This window comes from Kogia breviceps, chromosome 9 (genome assembly GCF_026419965.1).
Source record: "Kogia breviceps isolate mKogBre1 chromosome 9, mKogBre1 haplotype 1, whole genome shotgun sequence".
Taxonomy (NCBI): Eukaryota; Metazoa; Chordata; class Mammalia; order Artiodactyla; family Physeteridae; genus Kogia; species Kogia breviceps.
Window position 1 is genome coordinate 1,397,291 of NC_081318.1, and position 19,746 is coordinate 1,417,036.

At 57.6% G+C, this 19,746-nt stretch overlaps 1 protein-coding gene across 9 annotated transcripts in view; it reads right to left on the reverse strand.

Annotated features, from left to right (window-relative positions):
• Window positions 1-254: 254 nt before the first annotated feature.
• Window positions 255-19,746, reverse strand: part of DNAJB6 (DnaJ heat shock protein family (Hsp40) member B6) — a 72,451-nt gene continuing 52,959 nt past the window's right edge. For 6 of the 9 annotated variants that reach the window (XM_059074673.2, XM_067041741.1, XM_067041736.1 and 3 more), the window contains one exon: window positions 16,172-17,382. In XM_059074673.2, the coding sequence (XP_058930656.1) occupies window positions 17,300-17,382 (83 nt within the window). In that variant the 3' untranslated portion in view covers window positions 16,172-17,299. Of the gene's footprint in view, window positions 1,254-2,887; window positions 3,017-16,171; window positions 17,383-19,746 lie in introns of those variants that run through there. The other 3 variants (XR_010842020.1, XM_059074672.2, XM_067041735.1) reach the window with 3 other exon arrangements.

The window sequence follows — 19,746 nt, forward strand, 5'->3', positions numbered from 1 at the left end:
GGAGGGTAGGGAGCTCATTCACTCATTAATTAAATATTTCACTGGACATGAAGTGACATGTAGCACCTCCAACGGTCAAAGTTCTAATATTTCAGTCTAAATTCACTCTGGAAGTCTTTGCAAGGTGAGAAAGCTAATCTGCAAATGGAAACACAAAGCCGAAAAGCTGGCCTGAGGATTCTAGGACCTGCGCACTTCATGTCGACCCCCCAGCAAAGTTCTAGACACTTCACAGATTGGGAGACTTATTTTATGAATATGCCTCATTTTATAAAGTCAGTATTACCCTGATACCAAAACCAGACAAAGATATCATGAGAAAACTACAAACCAATCTCTTCTGAACATGGACAACAAAATCCTGAACAAAATACTAGTAAACCACATCCAGCAACATAGAAAAAGAATCATACCCCATGACCACGTGGAGTTTATCCCAGGAACACAGGATTGGTTTAACATCCGAAAATCAATTAATGTAACACATCAGATGAACAGAATTAAAAACAAAAATCACATGATCATCTTATTTACTGAAAAACCATTTGACAAACACTAACACCCTTTCGTGATAAAAATACTCAAAAAAAAAACAACAACAACTAGGAATGCAAGGGAACTTCCTCCACTTGATAAAGGGCGTCTAGAAAAAACCCACAGCTGATATCACATGTGGTGAAAGGCTGCAGGCTCCCCTCCTAAGATCAGGATGAGACATGGGAGTCTGCTCTCACCACCACTACTGAACATCCTGCTGCAGGGTCAGGCCAGGGCAATATGACAAGAAAAGAAATAAGAGGCATCCAAACTGGAAAGGAAGAAATAAAACTCTATTTGCAAATGACATAATCTTGAACATAGAAAACCCTAAGAAATCACTCCAAAAGTACTACAACTAATGAATGAGTTCAACAAGGTTGTAGGATGCAAGATCAATATGCAAAATCAACTGTATTTCTGTACAACTGCAATGAGCAATCTGAAAATGAAATTAAGAAAACGATTCCATTCATAATAGCATTAAAAGAATAAAATACTTAGGAATACATTTAACAAAAAAATTCAAAACTTACACTCTGGGGCTTCCCTGGTGGCGCAGTGGTTGAGAGTCCACCTGCCGATGCAGGGGACACGGTTTCGTGGCCCGGTCTGGGAGGATCCCACATGCCGCGGAGCGGCTGAGCCAGTGAGGCTGCGTGTCTGGAGCCTGTGCTCTGCAACGGGAGAGGCCACAACAGTGAGAGGCCCGCGTACTGCAAAAAAAAAAAAAACTTACACTCTGAAACTACAAAACATTGTTGCAGGAAACTAAAGGTCTAAATAAATGGAATGCATCCCATGTTCATGGATCAGAAGACATAATATTGTTACAATGACAGTTCTCCCCAAACTCATCTACAGATTTGATGCAATCCCTGTAAGAATCCCAGCTGATATTTTTGTAGAAAATGAGAAGCTGATTTAATATTCATATGAAATTTCAAGGGACCCAGAATAGCCAAAACAGTTTCATTCCTGCCACTAGAACACAAGCAGCAGGGGATGAGTTTTCCCTGTGTGCCAGCACGGGCAGGGGTGCCCGAACCAACAGGAACCAGCGCCCCTACAGGACACCCGCTGATGACAGAGCTCCCCGAAAGGTGTGGGTATCTCCACCAGGGGACGCCGGCTGCCCCCTTGGTGGCACCCACAGCTCACGAGCAAAGAGGGGTGCAGAGGCTGCTTCCCGGCCACCTGACCCACCAAGCCCAGCCTCAGGTCCTGTAGTCAACCCCTCTCTGCCCCCTCACTCCCCCCCACCTCCATCTCTCTCTCTCTCTCTCTCCCTCCCTCCCTCCCTCTCTCTCTCATTACACTTTCCAAAGTAGCAGAAGGAGAGTGCAGGGCTGCCCCCAGACAGCTGACGAAAGCGACACGTGGTCCCTCAGGAACCCGGCCCCGCCCCTCCGCCCCTCCGCTCCCCCTCCCCGACGCCTCTGGCACCCACGCTGCTCCATCTGGGCCCCACGCTGCTCCATCTGGGCCCCCCGCTTCCCCACTGGAGTGACTGCACAGGACCCGAGACGGGCCGCCCACCCCCGGGCCACACCCGGCAGGAGTCCTGTCTCCAGCAAGTGACACTCGGGAACGTGTGCAGCGCCCGCTGGCAGTGACCGAGCACGGGGACGTAGCGGTGGTGACGGAATAACGCCCCCAGAGACATCCACCACTGAGCGCTGGAGCCTGCGGACCCCAGGCAAGGGGCCTCTGCTCTGCGACGGGAGGGGCCGAGGACGCTCCCCTGGAAGGCTGACAGCCTCCTCTGGCTGGGTGGGGGAGGCAGGAGTAGAGGCCGGGAGGTCGAGGCCAGCTTGCCGGGGGCCGCGGGGAAGCGCTAGGAGGAGCCAGGCGGCCTCTGGGGGCAAAGAGGGACCCCCGTCCCGGGGCTGCAGGACGGGACCAGCCGCAGCCTTGGCGTCCTCCTGCTGGAGACCTAGACTCCACGCGCCCGCTGGTGCAGCCGGGCCCCGACTCCTCGGCCACAGGCCTGCGAGGGGCACACGCGGCTGTGAGCTCAAGCTTCACGCAGTGAGGGGCGCGGGCCGACGTCAGGAAAGCGATCCCGCGCGAGCCGGGCAGGGTGGCGCGTGCTGGCCGTGTGGGCGTGAGAAGTCACCGTAACACCCCTGCTGAGGGCGCTTCTGGCGTGGGGATCGCTCCTCCATGAAAAGGTTTTTAAACCCCCGGGCCAGGCCCCACCCCAAGCCAGCCAGCGGCCACCTGGTGTGCCGGCTGCCGTGAGCCTGGGGCGCCCGGGGTGCACCTGTCCCCCCACCAGGGTCTGGAGGCCTGGCCAGCGTCCAGCCCTGCAGTCACTTCCCCAGGGGGCCCTGCCGGGGGCTCTTACCTGTCTCTGGCCCGGACCGTCTGTGGAGGTGAATGAGGACTCAGGAAGCCTGGGACAAGCGAAGCTGAGCTGGTCTCCAGACAGGATGCCGTGACGGGGGCTCCCCGGTGGGCAGCGCTGCTCCAGACCCTGTGCCGGGAGAAGATTCAGAGTCACCAGGAGCGAGAGCACGTTTTTTGTGTGCGCGTGCGCGTGTGCGTGCGTGTGCGTGCGTGTGCGTGCGTGTGCGCGTGCGTGCGTGCGCGCGCGCGGCTGAACTTTTGAGCCACGACTGTGACACATCAAGTGAACGTCTGACACCTGTTGCCGCTCACCAGGATGTGCTCTCCTGCACAAGTGGCCCCTCGTGGCAGATGGTGGACACAGGACACAAGGCACCTGTGGGCTCCCACTTCAGGGACCGTCTTGGAGAAGCCAGTGTCGTGGCTGATCAGGTCGGGGCAGATCTCTGCTTCCCTCTCACGGGCCCCCCACAGAGCGCCCACGGCATCAGCAGCTTATCCGGACGGGACTCCCCGGCCACTTCCCAGACGCGATCCGGCCGCACCCTCCCCTCCCCTCCACGCGCCAGGCTCCCCTGATGAGCTCCTGGCTGTTCCCAGGACCAAACACTCACCAAAGCGCAGAGACCCCCGTGTCATCCCAAAGCACGTTCCCTGGCGCATCACCGGGTAAACGTCCCCTCCCAAGGCGGCGGCTTCGAGGGCAGCACGTCTGGATGTGTAACGTGCGAAACTGCGTGTGCACACACAAGGCACGTGGACACAGGCTGGGACCGGCAGGGGCTGTGGGCGCCCCTCATCCAGGCAGCAGCGCAGCGAGAGATGCCGCGGTAAACCGAGGGCCTGGAGGTCAGCCCGGTCCTGCTCCTCCATCTCAGAGAGAAGCCTCCGGAACCATCCAGCAGTGACCACACCGGGACCCCGGTTCCCTGTCGCGACGGCGTGTCATCTGCAGCGCGCCTCCCCCAAGTGCACACCTCAAGCAGCCAAAGGCCAGTGTCGGGTTGACCCCCGAGGAGCGAGAGAACTTCGTACATGAAAGTGGACTGAGGGCTTCCCTGGGGGCGCAGTGGTTAAGAATCCGCCTGCCGATGCAGGGGACACGGGTTCGAGCCCTGGTCCGGGAAGATCCCACGTGCCGCGGAGCAACTAAGCCCGTGCGCCACAGCTACTGAAGCCCGTGCGCCACAACTACTGAGCCTGCGCTCTAGAGCCCACGAGCCACAACTACTGAAGCCCGCGCACCGCAACAAGAGAAGCCACCGCAACGAGAAGACAGCGCACCGCAACGAAGAGCAGCCCCTGCTCGCCGCAGCTAGAGAAAGCCCGCGGGCAGCAACGGAGACCCAACGCAGCCAAAGACAAATATATAATTTAAACAAACAAACAAACAAACAAAGTGGACCGATTTCAGCGGCGGCCGTCGGCTCGGACCAACCAGACAGATTTGATCAGAGACATGGTTGCACACCAGGGCTTTACGCTCTGCACGCCGTCCCCCAGGGACAGAAGTTCTCCCTCTGACCTTGAGGTGGGTTTCTTGGCTTCAGCCTCGTCTGTGTGCATTTCTGTGAAAAGCCTCGGGGCCCCCACCACCCCCAGACCCGTGTGCACCATGCAGCAAACATTCACGTCCTGGCTCCTGGCTTCAAGAGCAGCAGACGCTTTTACAGACGCTGGCTGTTCATACCTCCTCACCAGCTCCTTCCACACTGAAAAAAGAAGTGTTTTCAACAAAAACAACAAGGGAAAAAAGAGAAGACTCGTGAGTGCTGCCCGACAGACTCATTTGTCACAGCTTGTTTGCTGTAACATCGACGCATCGAAACAGAAACTGTTTCTGTGTCATCAGAACCACATTTAGGAAGGAGACAAGATTCTCAGTTTGGGGGAATTTCTGAAGCTGCTGGTACCCGTGGTCCTCATTAGTCACCACAGACGGCATGTGACAAAGGCGAGGCAGCCGGTGTCCCGGCAGCGTCCCTCCTGCCGGCTGGTCCAGATCACCTCCCAGCAGCTTGATCGCTTATTTCAAAGAAGATTCCTGTATTTGTTAACTTCAGCTGTCAATATTTTCTACGTTACCTATCATTCTGAGTGCTTTGTAAATGGCTCTTAAATGCAAAGAACATCTGGCAGGTGCCCCCCCGCACGCACACACACCCTTAACTACGCCCTGACTGAATACGTCAAGTCTCTGGTGATGTCTTAGACGTCAGACCCCGTGACTTCCTGTGGCAGCTATAATACATCACTATTCGTAGCAGATCTAAAACTCTTCGATTGCTGATCCGTGTCCCTAAAAGCGGTAATAATAAAATTAGATATTTCAGAGCAATGACCGTTTCATTCCAGGGATCTGATTTTATGAAAAACTTGCTTTGCCAGAGACCACAATTTACTTTTTACAGTTTTGTTTAACGATTTGACATTTGAAACATTCCCTAATTAATTCCAACTCTTTCTAAACTGGCCGTGGTAAATATAAACTGTGCTGGGGAGATCATAACGTCAGTTCTGGCAAATCCACAGCACAGCCGAAGGTTAGACCCACACGCGAGGAAACTCACTTCCACAGAGTAATGGGCACCGGGTCGGTCCTGTTATTCTGATCTGACAACAGACACTGCATTAAAAATATGTAAGCGGTAGAGATTGTATATAAAAAAATAGAATGCCAGAAATCTGCAGGCAGACTCTTACTCTGAAATGAAATCGGTTGCCTGGCTCTAATGAAAGGTATTTAGCTGGCAGATCTAACATTTATGTTCTCCCAAGAAGCTTGGACTTACAGAGAAGTATTTGTCAGTGCAGCTAAAAATGGAAAGAAAGTAGATTTAAGAGCACATAAACGGGGTGGGGAGATGCACTTTTCTAGACCACGCCTGTATTTCCGAGTCCCTAAATCTGGACGGTAGGGCAGTGTAACTGTTGCAGCCGCCCTCTAAACATCTGATTGGAGCCTCAGCTGGGGAAGGACTCCCAGCCCCCGACTGCCGCGAGGTTTTTACAACTACACGGAAGGACACTTGAAACCCCACGCTCACTGTCATACGCTGTCCTTCCAACGCAAACAATAAGCCCTTTAAGCCTAAGACTGAAGCTCACAAAGGAGTCACATAAATCGATTGACTTGCATCAAAATGGAAGCCAATCTATTAGAAGGATGTCGCTTCCTAGACTGGCTGGTGACCCCAGAGGTTTTCTTAGGTCCGAGGTTGGAGCAGGAGGTCGTTTTGAGGAAGAGGCTGCAGCAGGGCATGTCAGAGCACAGCACGTATTTCAAATTCCCCCCCGTGCGTTTTAAATGGGGACCGACGGGGAAGGGCGATGACTTCTCATGGGTGTTAATTAGGATTCTGGGGCAGTTCGGGTTCGACCGCTGCCTTCTTTCCCTTTGTTTTATTTCTTCCGTCAGCTTGTTTTTCACCTCGGTTTCAGTAACAGTCTGGTAGGGAGTAGAGGACGGGGAACGCTAGATGTCACCCTCTTTGACGTCACAAAGTGTCACATCACACTTAGGAACCAGGAAGACTTCCACTAGTTATCAGAAAGTTAAACCACACCTCGGAGAAATGACTCATTGTAAAAGTCAGGATTAATGAAACAGCTGCATGTTCGCACCAAGAGCTTCAAAAACAATTCTCCATCATCAAAAAATCTACGAACAATAAAAGCTGGAGAGGGCGTGGAGAAAAGGGAACCCTCTTGCACTGCTGGTGGGAATGTAAATTGATACAGTCACTGTGGAGAACAGTATGGAGGTTCCTTAAAAAACTAAAAATAGACCTACCATATGATACTGCAATTCCACTACTGGGCATATACCCAGAGAAAACCATAATCCAAAAAGAGTCATGTACCAAAATGTTCCCAGCAGCACTATTTTACAACAGCCAGGACATGGAAGCAACCTAAATGCCCATCGACAGACGAATGGATAAAGAAGATGTGGTACATACATACAATGGAATATTACTCAGCCATAAAAAGGAACAAAATGGGTCATTTGTAGAGACCTGGATGGACCTAGAGACTGTCATACAGAGTGAAGTAAGTCAGACAGAGAAAAATAAATATCGTATATGAACACACATATGTGGAATCTGAAAAAATTGGATAAACGATCTTATTTACAAAGCAGAAAGAGACACAAAGAGAACAAACGTATGGCTACCAAGGGGGAAGGTGGGGGTGGGATGGATTGGGAGACTGGGAATGACATGTATACACTACGTACATATATACTATGTATAAAATAGATAACTAATGAGAATCTGCTGTATAGCTCAGGGAACTCTACTCAGTGCTCTGTGGTGACCTAAATGGGAAGGAAATCCAAAAAAAGAGGAGATTTCTGTATACATATAGCTGATTCATTTTGCTGTACAGCAGAAACTAACAATATTGTAAAGCAACTATACTCCAATAAAAAAATTTTTTTTAATTCCAAGATGGTTTTTTTTCAAGGGCAGAGATGCAATGCCTCCCATTTGCTGCCAGGCAGCCGGGATGGCGGGGCTCTGGTGCAAGTTTGGGCAGGCCTGACGCTTCCTCCCCATCACCTACTAGTGGGGGACCAGTGCAGGCTTCGGCAGGTCATGGGATTATTTCAGCCAGAAGGTGCTAGAAATATTAACAACAGATTTTATTTTTCTCTATTAGCCCAGGAAACTACAAATTACAATTTGTCAGATGTTATTTGAGTGAAAGATACAGAAATGTTCTTGGTGTGTGAGTGTAGGAAAAAAATCTGGAGCTATTGATAGAGCCTAATTTTATCTTTTTTAAAGTTGTGTTCTTGTGAATCCTCTGACGTGTTATTTATAACATGATGAGACTAGATGGTAAATGTTGCACAAGAAAGGCTTCCAGCTCTCCAGTAAAGCTATTTTATTCCACTGAGGAGAGAGGAAACCACTCGGGTCCCCTCCCCCTCCAACTCACTTTAGCCTTGATTAAGTTCAACATTATTAAAGTTTAAGGACGACCGATTTACTCTACCACGTGCGCCTCTGTGCACGTATGTGCACGTATGCATGTGTGTGTGCAGGCGTGTGCGAGTATGTGTGCAGGTGTGCGTGTGTGCAGGTGTGTGTGGGTTGTGCGGGTGTGTGCACACGTGTGTGCAGGTGTGTACCGGTATGCATGTGCATGTGCAGATATGCATGTGCGTGTATGCGTGTGTGCAGGTATGCGTGTGCGTGTGTGCGGGCGTGTGCAGCCCCACGTGGAAGGGGGCAGAGGTGGGGCTCCTGTTCACAGTCCTGTTTTCCTTTATGGAGTCGCCCTCCTGTGGCCACAGAAAATATTGCACCATAAAAGGCTATCGCCACGCGGACCTTTCTCCTTGAAGACCCTGGCTAGGAAAAATTCCCTCTAAACTGTACAGACACACGGGAATCTTCAGAAAATATTTGCTGTGGGTTTTTAAAGTTGAGATGCTGAAGTGCTACGTCACAGAAACCGCACCCTAAGCTGAATCTCCCAGAGCAGCGCCCGCAGGCGATGGATGGATAGATGGACCGAGGGATGGATGGGGCCAGGGTGTGACCCAGGCTGTGGCGGCCACGCCCCCAGCTCCCGCCCGGGTTCCTCCCAGCACGTCTGAGCCTCAGGCATCCTCCCTGTCCTACAGGACGCCAGCCCCTGCACTGGGGCCACCCCAGCCCGCAAGACCAGGTCCTCAGCTAGATGGACGGCGTCTGCAAAGACCCGATTTCCTCACGGGTTCCGGGCTGGCACGTGGACCCCCTTGCCGGGGCGTGGGGTCTCCGGGAGCTGGGCGGCGGGGCCGGGCCGTCAGCCGTGGCCAGAGGCCGCAGGACGCTCGTGGCCTGACTGGTCCAGTGCCCGGCGGGCATCCTCGGCGCTGCCCTACACCCCAGTCCTCCCTCTGGACTCGTCTCCTGTGCAAGCGTCCTCCGGGCCTGCTCGGTGCCGCCCGAGGGTGGACGAGACGCTGGGGAGACGGCACCCCCCGCAGCGTCCAGGGATGACAGCCGAGGAGAGGGCGCTGGGGGCAGGACCCGCACCTGGAGCCGGGGTGAGCTGCCAGTGACAGGTGATCCCTGTCAAGTGACAAATGATCAAGTGACAGGTAGCAACTTCAAGGCTGCCAGAAGACACAGATGGCGCCAGTCCTGAAGCAGCGGCCATTTCCTGCAAGAGCGAGCGGGCGCCTGGGAAGTCACCCTGTCGCCACCCCCCCCCCCAATCCCCAGACCTGGTTCCTGCTGCTTCCGTGGTCCGAACTCAGGCCTGAGCTCAAAGGACCTGCTCTGACGTTGGGAGGGGCTTTCACGGGGCGAGGCTGCCCCGCCCACCATGGGCGGACGCGGTCCTCAGGGCAGGCCCATCGCTGGCCCATCGGGCGGGGAGCCTGAGCCTCGGGAGGCGGCAGAAGCCAGCCCGGTGCCCTCTCCTCCGGCCGGCCGTGTTCGGGCCAGGCCTGCTCTGCTGGGCTCAGCGCCGAGCCCAGACTCTGATCGTCCTGGAAGCTGCCCTGACCTGGCTCCTCCAGCCCGCTGCTCCCCGCCCTACTTGGCCCAGACCCTCCTTCCCTCAAGTACTCTTCACCTGGACCATCTGCCCGCCTCCACACACCGACACCCACCGACAACACTCCTCCAGCCCCCCGGCAGCAGACGCCCCTTCTCGGAGCTCCTCCTGCACTGTCTGAGCCCCCTGCCGGGATGGGGCCTGAGAAGGCAGGACCGGGGGTGACTCCTCTTGCCTGTGGACAGTGCATGTGGTCCCATCTGCGGGGCAGGCTGCAGCTCGTACAGCTATGCCCCCAACAAGCCTGCACACGCCAGACGCATGACTGGTATGCTCTGGATGGATGGGTGGATAATGGATGGATGATGGATGGATGGATGGATGGATGGTGGATGGATGGATGGATGGATGGATGGATGGATGGTGGATGGATGGATGGATAATGGATGGATAATGGATGGATGATGGATGGATGATGGATGGATGATAGATGGATGGATAATGGATGATGGATAATGGATGGATGATGGATGGATAATGGATGGATGATGGATGGTGGATGGATGGATAGGTGGATGGATGGATGGATGATGGATGGATGGATGATGGATGGATGATGGATGGATGGTGGATGGATGGATGGATGGGTGGATGGTGGATGGGTGAGTGGATGGATGGATGGGTGGATGGATGGATAATGGATGGATGATGGATGGTGGATGAATGGGTGGGTGGGTGGATGGGTGAGTGGATGGATGGATGGGTGGTTAGATGGATAATGGATGGATGGATAATGGATGATGGATGGCAGATGGATGGATGGATAGATGGGTGGATGGATGGATGGATGGGTGGGTGGATGGATGGATGGATAGATGGATGGATGGGTGGATGGATGGATGGTGGATGGATGGGTGGGTGGATGGATGGATGGATGGATGGATGGTGGATGGATGGATGGATGGATAATGGATGGATGATGGATGGATGGATGGATGATGGATGGATGGTGGATGGATGGATGGATGGGTGGGTGGATGGATGGATGGATGGGTGGGTGGATGGGTGAGTGGATGGATGGATGGGTGGATGGATGGATAATGGATGGATGATGGATGGATGATGGATGGTGGATGGATGGATGGGTGGATGGATGGATGGATGATGGGGGTGGGTGGGTAGACCAATCACCATTGGTGGCCCCTCCTCCACGATGGGAATCTGGAAGGAGCTGGCGGCAGAAGCTGGCCCAGGAAGGAAGAAGGGCAGCCTTGGGCCCGGCCTCTGCTGGTCACTGGAAGTTAGGCCTGCAATTCCTCCCACCTGTGCTACTCTGGGTCATGGGAGAGGCCGTGTTGTCTTCTCATCCCATCCATTCAGCCCTGTGAGCTTTTCCCAAAGGATTTTAACATCTCAGGGCCCTGATAACTAATGGACCTCCCTCTCACAGCACAGCACCCCAGCCCTCTGCAGTCTTTGCGGGGGGCCACGGTGCCCTCCTGAGGAAGGCAGTCCACAGGCCAGAGCTTCCTGCAGCGTCTCTGCCTCAGTCTCTGTCTCTGTCACACACACACACACACACACACACACACACACACACACACACACACACACACACACACACACACACACACACACACACACACACACACACACACACCAGGCCTAGCCCAGCACCCCAGGGTTACTCTGAGTCCTGGGATGACCCTTGGTGAAGTGCACATATCCCTCACAATCGCCCAGAGCGCCCTGGGATGCGGACAAAACACAGGAAAGATATCTGAGACTAAAAAGAGAAAGTAACTGGCCACCTTGGGTGTCCGAGGAGGAAGTCAGAAAACAAGCATTGTTCTGAGGACTGAAAAATAGGGAAAAGACACCGCACTTATCAGGCCTTTTCTGTACAAACTGCACTTCAGGGTCCCAGAGTGGGCTCGGGAAAACCCGCCTTCATAGAATTCCAGCTGAGAACACAGAGGGAGACCGTGGTGGACACTCAGAGGCAAAAGGAGAGGATGTCCAGGCTCTGGAGGGAGGATCTGGACCAGACAGACCGACGGGTGCCGAGTATTCCGTCCATTCAAACATACACTGCACGTGATGAAGACTCTTATCATAAATAGGCAACATAACCACAGAGGAGAAGGTGGTCTTGAGTGAAGCATGGTTTTAAAACATTACAAAAATCATTTTGAAAATGACTGGGAGTTTGATGGCATTGGGGAATTACTGTTAATTTTCTGAGGTGTGGTAATGGTATTGAGGTTGTGCGAAGAATGATATTTTTGGAGATGCATGTGAAGTATTTAAGAACAAAGTGTTTGATTTACTTTAAAATGGTCTGCAAATCACACACCCACACACGACTTTTCTGTAAGACAATCTCCCTGTTACCGAGTTAAAAAAGGAAAAGCCGAGTAGACCTCAGGATGCTCAGCTCCCCGGCAACTGGTACGTGAGGTGCCTGGAGCCAAGCACACACCCCCGACACCCTGGCGAAGTCGGTCCTGAGCCTTTTTCACCCTCAAAGCACCCGAGCTGGCTTGATAAAGCCCAGGCCGCCTATCTGGGCGTCACCCAGTGGGGAGATGGCTCAAGAGCCCCAGGGCCACTCCCGCCCGGTAGGGAATCGTAAAGAGGTGACGATGCTTCGGGGAAGCCATCTCCCCAGCACCCTGGAGACAGGCGAGCTGGCCCAGCTCTGCGCGAAACACCTCCGGTCGCGGCTGCGCACGACCAGGTAGGTCGGGGCGTACACCCCCCGTCAAACAGACACAGCTCAGAGCCCACCTCTCCTCTCTCTGTGGACATCAGGGGCCACAAGTGACATCCTGCGGTCTCCTCTGTAAAAGGACAGGGACACAGCCAGGTGCCGGACGGCCAGGAGTCCAGAGCACCTGGGTGTGTCCCATCCTGGGGGCATCGCAGCGCCAGCCCTACGAAGTCACATGACCCCCCTGTGGGCGGGCGGACCCCGATCTGGGTTCAGGGAGAACAAGGAAGGAGGCAGGGGCCTGCTGAGAGCCGCCCCAGGGACGGGCAGTGTCTCGGAGGCCTGGCCGGTGGACTGAGGGGCTCACCGCTGCCCGCAGCCCCGCCGCCCTCTCCTGCCAGGGCTCCCGCCAGGCCCGCCTCCACTCCAGACCCAGGCGCCTGGCCGACACCCACGCACGGCGTCAGCTTTCTCAGGAACGGGCAGATTCGTCGTCCTGGTCACCCAGGGCCACCCGGTCACCGTTTCAACAGCTACTTGGCCACAGAAACAATAATTTCTAAGCCACAAAACTGAATTGTTTGTCCACTAAGAATGAATGCTGTTGAGCAAGCGAAATCTATGAAAACCCCAGAGACAGAGGCCAGGAATCTGCTGACGCAGCGGCTGCCGACAGGCCCTGGCCGCCCCCCGTCAGGGGCCGCGCCAGGCGGGGAGGCACGCGGTGCCGGCGTCTCCTGCAGCCCCAGCCCCGCGCCCGGCACCCGCCGGCCATCCACACCGGCTGCTGGGAACGCGGCCTCACCCGCCAACCTGCCCCCGCCCCGGGGCTCCGGTCAGAGGTGCTGGACCCGCTCGTCGATGGCTCCACGTCTTCCTGGGGAAGAAGCCGGGAATTCGGATGAAACAAACGCTGAGCCGTTTCCCGACAAATATTCACGGCGTTGGGCTCAATCTGAGGAGCTGGGCGCCCGCCCGGCAGCGGCCTGGTCCAGGTGCCGAGCTGGACTAACCCTCTGCCCTCACGCGGCCTCTACCAAGAGTGGGTCTCTAGTTGGGCTGGTGGTAACCACGCCTGGTGAGACCTTAACACCCACCCCCGGGCCTGTCCTGCAGCCACCCGGGCAGACTCAGCCGAGAGCCAGGCGGATGCAGCAGGCGTGGGGAGCGGCCCAGGTGGCCCAGGCGCGGGCAAGAGTGCACGGAAAACCCAGCGGGGTCCCCGAGGGTGGTCAGGGGCAACGGGGCCCGTGCGAGCTGCAGGGGGCAGGGAGGCGGGCCCAGGAAGGGGCCCGGTGTCACACGTCCACCCAAAGCTACCAGGCTGCGGGCCACCCGAAACCGGGAGGCGGCGGCCCGAGGAGCTGAGCGCAGGCACCGAGCACCGGGCAGGGCCCCGAGCCACAGCGGCAGGAGCCCTGCGTCTCAGGCCCCCGCCAAGCCTCAGGTTCCTTGGTGCCCGAGACGCTCCGTGGGCCCGTCCACTCCTGCTGCCCCCCGACCCCCAGACAACGGGGCAGCCCTGCCAGGCACCGTGCGGGGAGGCGGGAGGTGACACAGCCCACGCCTCGCCAGGGGACGCGACGTTTCCCGAAGGGTCGGCCCCTCTGCTGCTTAGACATCAGCACGCAGGCCGGACGCAGCACAGCGGCAGCGACCCAAGCGTCCACCCCTCCGGGGACCGTGGTCACCCGCCACGGAATGTGATTCGGCCGAGAAATCTGACGCCCACGGCGACATGGATGCTGGGTGAGACAAGCCAGTCACAGGAGGACAAGCCCCCTGTGTGACCCCACTCCCACGAGGTCCTGGAGTCACCGAATCAGAGACAGAAAGAAGGACCGGGGGGGGGGGGGTGGCGGGGGGGGGGGCGGGCAGGAGGCATGTTTCACGGGGACACAGTTCGGGAAGATCAGATCAAGGGCTGGAACCGACGGTAGTGATGTTGGCCGAACCGTGACTGCGCTGAACGCCCCTGAGCTGTACAATGAAAAATGGTTAACACGGTCCGCTTTACGTCCTCTGTTTCACCAGGACTAAAACTCATGGCATCTTAGGCAGCTCACGGCAGAGCCGTGGACAGGCGGCAAAGGGGCCACGGCAGCCTCCCGCGAGTTTGCTCCTCCAAAGGCCGGGAGCCCGGGCACCCCCTCCTCAGCCACTTCATTCGTTTACTTCCTCAACATACGCGTATCCAGCAGCCTCCCGGCAAAGCACTGGGCTGGACGCTGGTGGCTGGGGAGGGTCCCCGGGCCAGGCGCCCCCCGCGCCGTCTCCACGATAAAGGCAGGGCTGTCGTGGTCTCCAGCTGTTGGCCAAGGCCGGGGCCCGGTGAGGGGGAGGCCAGCGGGTCCCGGGCATCTTTTGCTCACTCCAGGCTTCAACCCAAGCGGGAGCGGCTCCCGGGGCTGCGGGGAAGGGTCCCAAGGGACAGCCCCTCTGTGTGTGGGCGAAAGGCCTCTGGGCAGGCCCTGCGGGGCGGGGGCCGGCAGCCCGGACCTCTGCGTGGGACACGGGCCCCTGCTCTCAACCTGGGGTGGCGCGCCTGCGGCGTCCCCGGAGCTCACGGCAGTCACCTGGCTGAGAACACCGGCCGCCTCCCCCGGACGGCCTGCAATCCCGGGGGCTCCGTCCCCAGGTCCCAGGCCAGGCAAGCGTCAGCTCTTCCGTCCGCGAGGAGGGGGCCCCGCCGCACTGGTCACCTCCGGTGTGCTGTTCAGAGCTGCCCAGCTGCTCAGTGCCGGATACAGGGGGCGGCGTGGCAGGGCCAGAGCCACAGCCCCAGCGGTCCCCGTCCACTCTGGCCCCCAGCCATCCTCAGGTTCCCCGGACGACACCTGTGTGGCCCAGAGGGCGCTGCAGACCGGGGCGCGCCGGAGGGGTCCTCCAGGTGGGCAAGCGCAGACCAAACGACCCGAAAGTGTGGCCTCCGGGCGGCAGACTCAGATGCTGAGGAAGGAGAGAGGGGCCAGCGCCGGGGGAGGGGGCAGTCTCTGCTCCTATGGGGTGCAGAAGCTCCGCGGGAGCGCCCAGGGGTGACCAGGACCACCGGCGTGCGCAGAGGCGTGTCCCGGAGGCCGAGACCGGTGAGTCCCAGGCCTCCCTGCTGTCAAACGACCTTCAAAATAAAACCTCATTTTGGCAAAAGTGAAAGAAAGAAAAATCAGGCATGATTATTAATGCTATACGGCCCACTTTTTGAAGGCTCCAAACAAGAGTCTGGAAGTTTCCCTGTGGATGTTTCCATAGCATTTTCCTGGTTCAATGCTGCCCCATCAGGCTGGGGACGGCACACGGCACGTCCTATCAGAGTGCATGCGTCTCAGTTTGAACGTTTCTCACGTGAGCTTTGCAGCCCTTAACCCTCCTAACACAGGTGGAGAGGGGGCTCCAGCCCCACAAGCTCTGTGCCCACCCCTGGGCTGGTTTGGTCCTGCCCCCTCTCCTCTCCCCTCCCCTCCGAGGCGGGACCCACCCGCAGGCCTGCCCTCTTCACTCAGGAGCGGCCTGCAGGGCAGGGCTGTGTGGAGACGGATGCGGGGTCCCCAGCAGCTTGACGGCCACCGGGGCTCGGCCCCATGGCACGGACACCGTGTCCTATCCTGGGTGACCGGCCTTGAGGACCTGAAACCTTCCTGGCGTCGGGCCGGCCCTCCCCCTGGGTCCCCACAGCAGGGAAGCTCTGGGCTGTGAGCAGCTGAGCAGAACCGTGTCAGGGTGTCCTGCGTGGTGGTGGTCCCCACCCGGAGAGGCTCCCGCTCCTAGGAGTGACCCTCCTTTCATGGCCCCGGGACGTGACCACGGTCCTCGGCCACGACAGAGTCTGGAGGGGTGCCCGGTGCATCTCCGCGCCTCCCATGGTGTCGGCAAGGCCGCTCGTTTCGGACGTCGTAACTTCGGTGGCAATGTCTTCTTTAAAACAACATTTCCACCCTACAGTAATGCATCCCAGAATCCAGACTCTAGCCTCCAAAATATCACTCGATCTCTCATAACTGAAATGACAGAGAAGAACTACTTTTCTTTTTAATTACTAATAACTGACGTTTATAAACGATGGCAAGTGAGTGTCAGCCAGTAACGCTTACAGTTTATTTACGTGGGTAGCACTTAAAATCCGTTACGCTTTCATGGTTACATCGTCCACGCTAAGCATCAAACACGAGTCCACTCTTCCCCGAGTCCACACCAGCTTCCGACACAACCAGGTACACGGCGCAAACCGCACAGCCACCCGAGAACCGCACGCGCCAGCTCGCTCCCGGCACCCAAGCCCGCAGCTCGGCTGTGAAAGCTGTGCCCCCGGTACCCTGGCTCCGACCCTGCCGGGTGGAAGCTGCTGGCGTTTGAAAGTCCCATCCAAGCTTTCCACGGTGCCCTCGGTGCCCGGGGGCCAAGGGCAAGCGGACTCAGGCGGGCGCAGGAGTGAGAGGAGGGGCCCTGACAGCGGGCGGGGAGGGGGTTAAGGGCCTCGATCCTGCGGAGGAGTCGCTGCGGGAAGCTGGGAGACCCCAGCCCAAGGGAAGCGATCCTTCTGAAGGGGCCGGTGCTGGAGCCCATACCCGGCTCAGCGCCTGTGCTCAGTACCTCACGAGCTGCATGTGGGAGGGGCTCATCTGCTTCCCCCCACCCAGCCTGAGCCTAACCTAAGAGCCAGAGGTGCTACTACTGAACAGAATTTTGTAGATTCCTGTGTCCCCGCCAAAATCACTACGGATCCAAGGAAAGACGGGCTATTCGAGAAGATGAGAATTAAAACCATAAACGTTGAGGGGGCTGCACACCTCGAGCGGCCGGCCAGGTCACCGTGAAGGTCTGGCTCCCCCGAAACCGTAGAGAAGGTCACCCGGGGTCAGGAGTCACCTTTACGTCGCCCTGTGCTTAACTCGAGTCTAGATTCACACGCTCAGCGGCGGAACGAAGGCCGTGTTGCAAGCATGCGCGTGCCGTCAGAGCGCCACACGGCCAAAGCTGCAAGCATCCCCGCAGGTGTGCGTCAGGGAAGCGGGGCGGCCTCAGCCGCCCGGGGGATGCGCGGGCGCAGAGCCGGGGAAGCAGGCGCGGTCCGGCGGCTCCGTGTTCCCGCCCCCGGGCCCCGACCGGTGCGCCCCCAGCGTCCCCGGCGTCGAGCAGGTGTGGCACCTAGCGCGTGCGCGCAGCCCCTCGGCTGGGTGCCCGCTGCTCCGTGCGGCCCGTCTACGGGCGGCCCGCGGCCGACTTCTTCTTCTTCGACTCCTCTCTCTGCTTCTGCTTTTTCCTCTTGCCACCTTCTTTGAATCCTAAGGAAACAGGCGTGTGAAACACTGCAGGAGCAGCCGCGGACCCACTAAGAGGCAAACGTCTCTAGATATCCCCCCACTTGAAACAAACCAACCTCGCGATAGTTATGTATCCGCACTCCTATCTGCTCCACATCTAAGGCTCAACAAAAACATGGACGGACTTAAAACGTGGCGACGAAAACCTCTCACATGATCCGACCAGCATCCCAGCCCCGCGGGCCTGCCCATGATCTGTCCCCAGAACCCAGCCCCAGGTCACCTGGAGACAAGGCAGGGCAGGCTCCGCCTCGGGGGACGGGCCTCTCCGGGGCCCCCTCTGCAGGGAGAAGCCCAGCTGTTACAGGGTCCGGGGCTCAACCAATGCCCCACTCCACAACCTTTTCCCTGTGCCATGTGCCTGCCCGAAGCCGGGGGAGAGAAAGAGGCAGGTATGACCTGCTCACCCTCCGGAGATTTTGTCCAAAGAGCCAGAAGAGCTCCGGGTTATTTCTGCAAAAACAGCTCAGGGGCTTCCCTGGTGGCGCAGCGGTTGAGAGTCCACCTGCCGATGCAGGGGACGCGGGTTCGTGCCCCGGTCCGGGAAGGTCCCACATGCCGCGGAGCGGCTGGGCCCGTGAGCCATGGCCGCTGAGCCTGCACGTCCGGAGCCTGTGCTCCGCAACGGGAGAGGCCACAACAGTGAGAGGCCCTCGTACCGCAAAAAAAAAAAAAAAAAAAAAAAAACCAACCAAACAAACAAAAAACAGCTCAGGACGTTGTGCTGCGTTAGTCCACACAGACGTGGGTGGAGGAGCAGGATGCTGAATTTGTTAACAAAAGATCGTTTTGAATGGTCAGCCTAGAACCAGGCCAGGATCACTGCAGGCCTGTGACCTAATGCATGTGGGCCCCTAAGCCTGCTGAAAAGAGCACATAAAAGTATCCTCGAGATTTTAAATTATGAGGCAGGTGCCATTTTAGAACACAATCTCTCTCCAGACGGAACCCAGACCCGGTCTGTTCACGACACGCATGTGTCCACACAGAACCACCCCTGGGTGGGCCGGGCCCGGGGGGTCACTTAGATGGGCACCAACAGCCAACCGGGACCTGATGACGATGCCCGCTGGGGGCGGCGGGGGAAGCTGAGGACGCACACGTGCCTCCAACAGGACGAAGCTGCCGGGGCCTCCCGGCCTCACCACCGACGCGAACGCCCCGGGAATCCGCTCGCAGAGGGTGGAGGCTGGCGCGGTCCCCAGGCCTCTGCGGCCTGTGTCCTGCCTGCTCTCCCATCAGCACAGCCATCCAGGTCACGTGCTATACGGAAGCGGCCCTGACACGGGGGCCGCGGCGGGGGCCCTAGAGGTCCTCACGCCCGGCGCCCTCCTGCCGGACTCAGCTCCCTGCACAGTAAGTCAGAAGGAAGGAGAAGAAACACCTGCTAAAGCACCGCCCACGCACAGCAGCCCCGTCCCCGTGGCCAGAAGTCCCGCCTCTCAGCTGTCCCTTTCACACTCGACCACGACGACCGACCGCGGGGGCCGCGGGGGCCGCGGGGGCGCTGGGACCCTCTCCTGTCTCACACTCAGGCCCCGGCCCCGCCTCCACTCATGGATCGCCAAAGCCGGAAGGGGCCCCCGGGCGCACACCGGGCAGAGAGCCGGGAAGCTAAAGGATCAACGTTATCCTTTCATTGGTGAACTTCTTCTTCACGTTGAATAATTTTAATTTTCCTTTTCCACAGTTACACATTCTCGACAGACCTCCAGCGTGTGTGGAATCCATAAATGAAAAACACTAATCCTTTATCCACGTCTCGCTGTCTAATTTACGGGCTCCGAGAGGCGGGCAACGCGTCCTCTGAAACAAAGCCGGGCCGGTCACCCCGTCTCACAGCAGGTTAACAACATAGTGAATGCCGGCAACAAGGCACCGTCATGCTGAACACAGAACTCCCCCAGCTGCACCCTGAGCCTGAACCACACGGGCCGCCCCGTCAACACGGGAGGTCCTCCCAGGAGCAATCAAGCCCATGTTCTGCGGCCTGAGTGCAACGCAGACCAGAGCTCGTTTTTAGCCTAAAATCATCAGAACCCGCCAGCCCCGGGGGCACCTAGCCGGGCGACTGCTCACATGGCTGAAGCACCAAGTGGGGGCACCAGACATTTCGTAGGGAACCAAGCCCTTCACCACGTGCTTCTAAGAAAGCTGCCCGCGATGTGAAAGCCTGGCAGGAAGTCACGACCACGCGGGGCGCGCCCGCTGGAGGTGCAGGTGGGGCGGGGCGGGGCGGGGGCGGCGGGGCGGCCCGGGGGCGGCGGGGCGGCCCGGGGGGGCCCATCACTCTGCTCCCTGGAGGCCCTGACCCACTGGGCACCT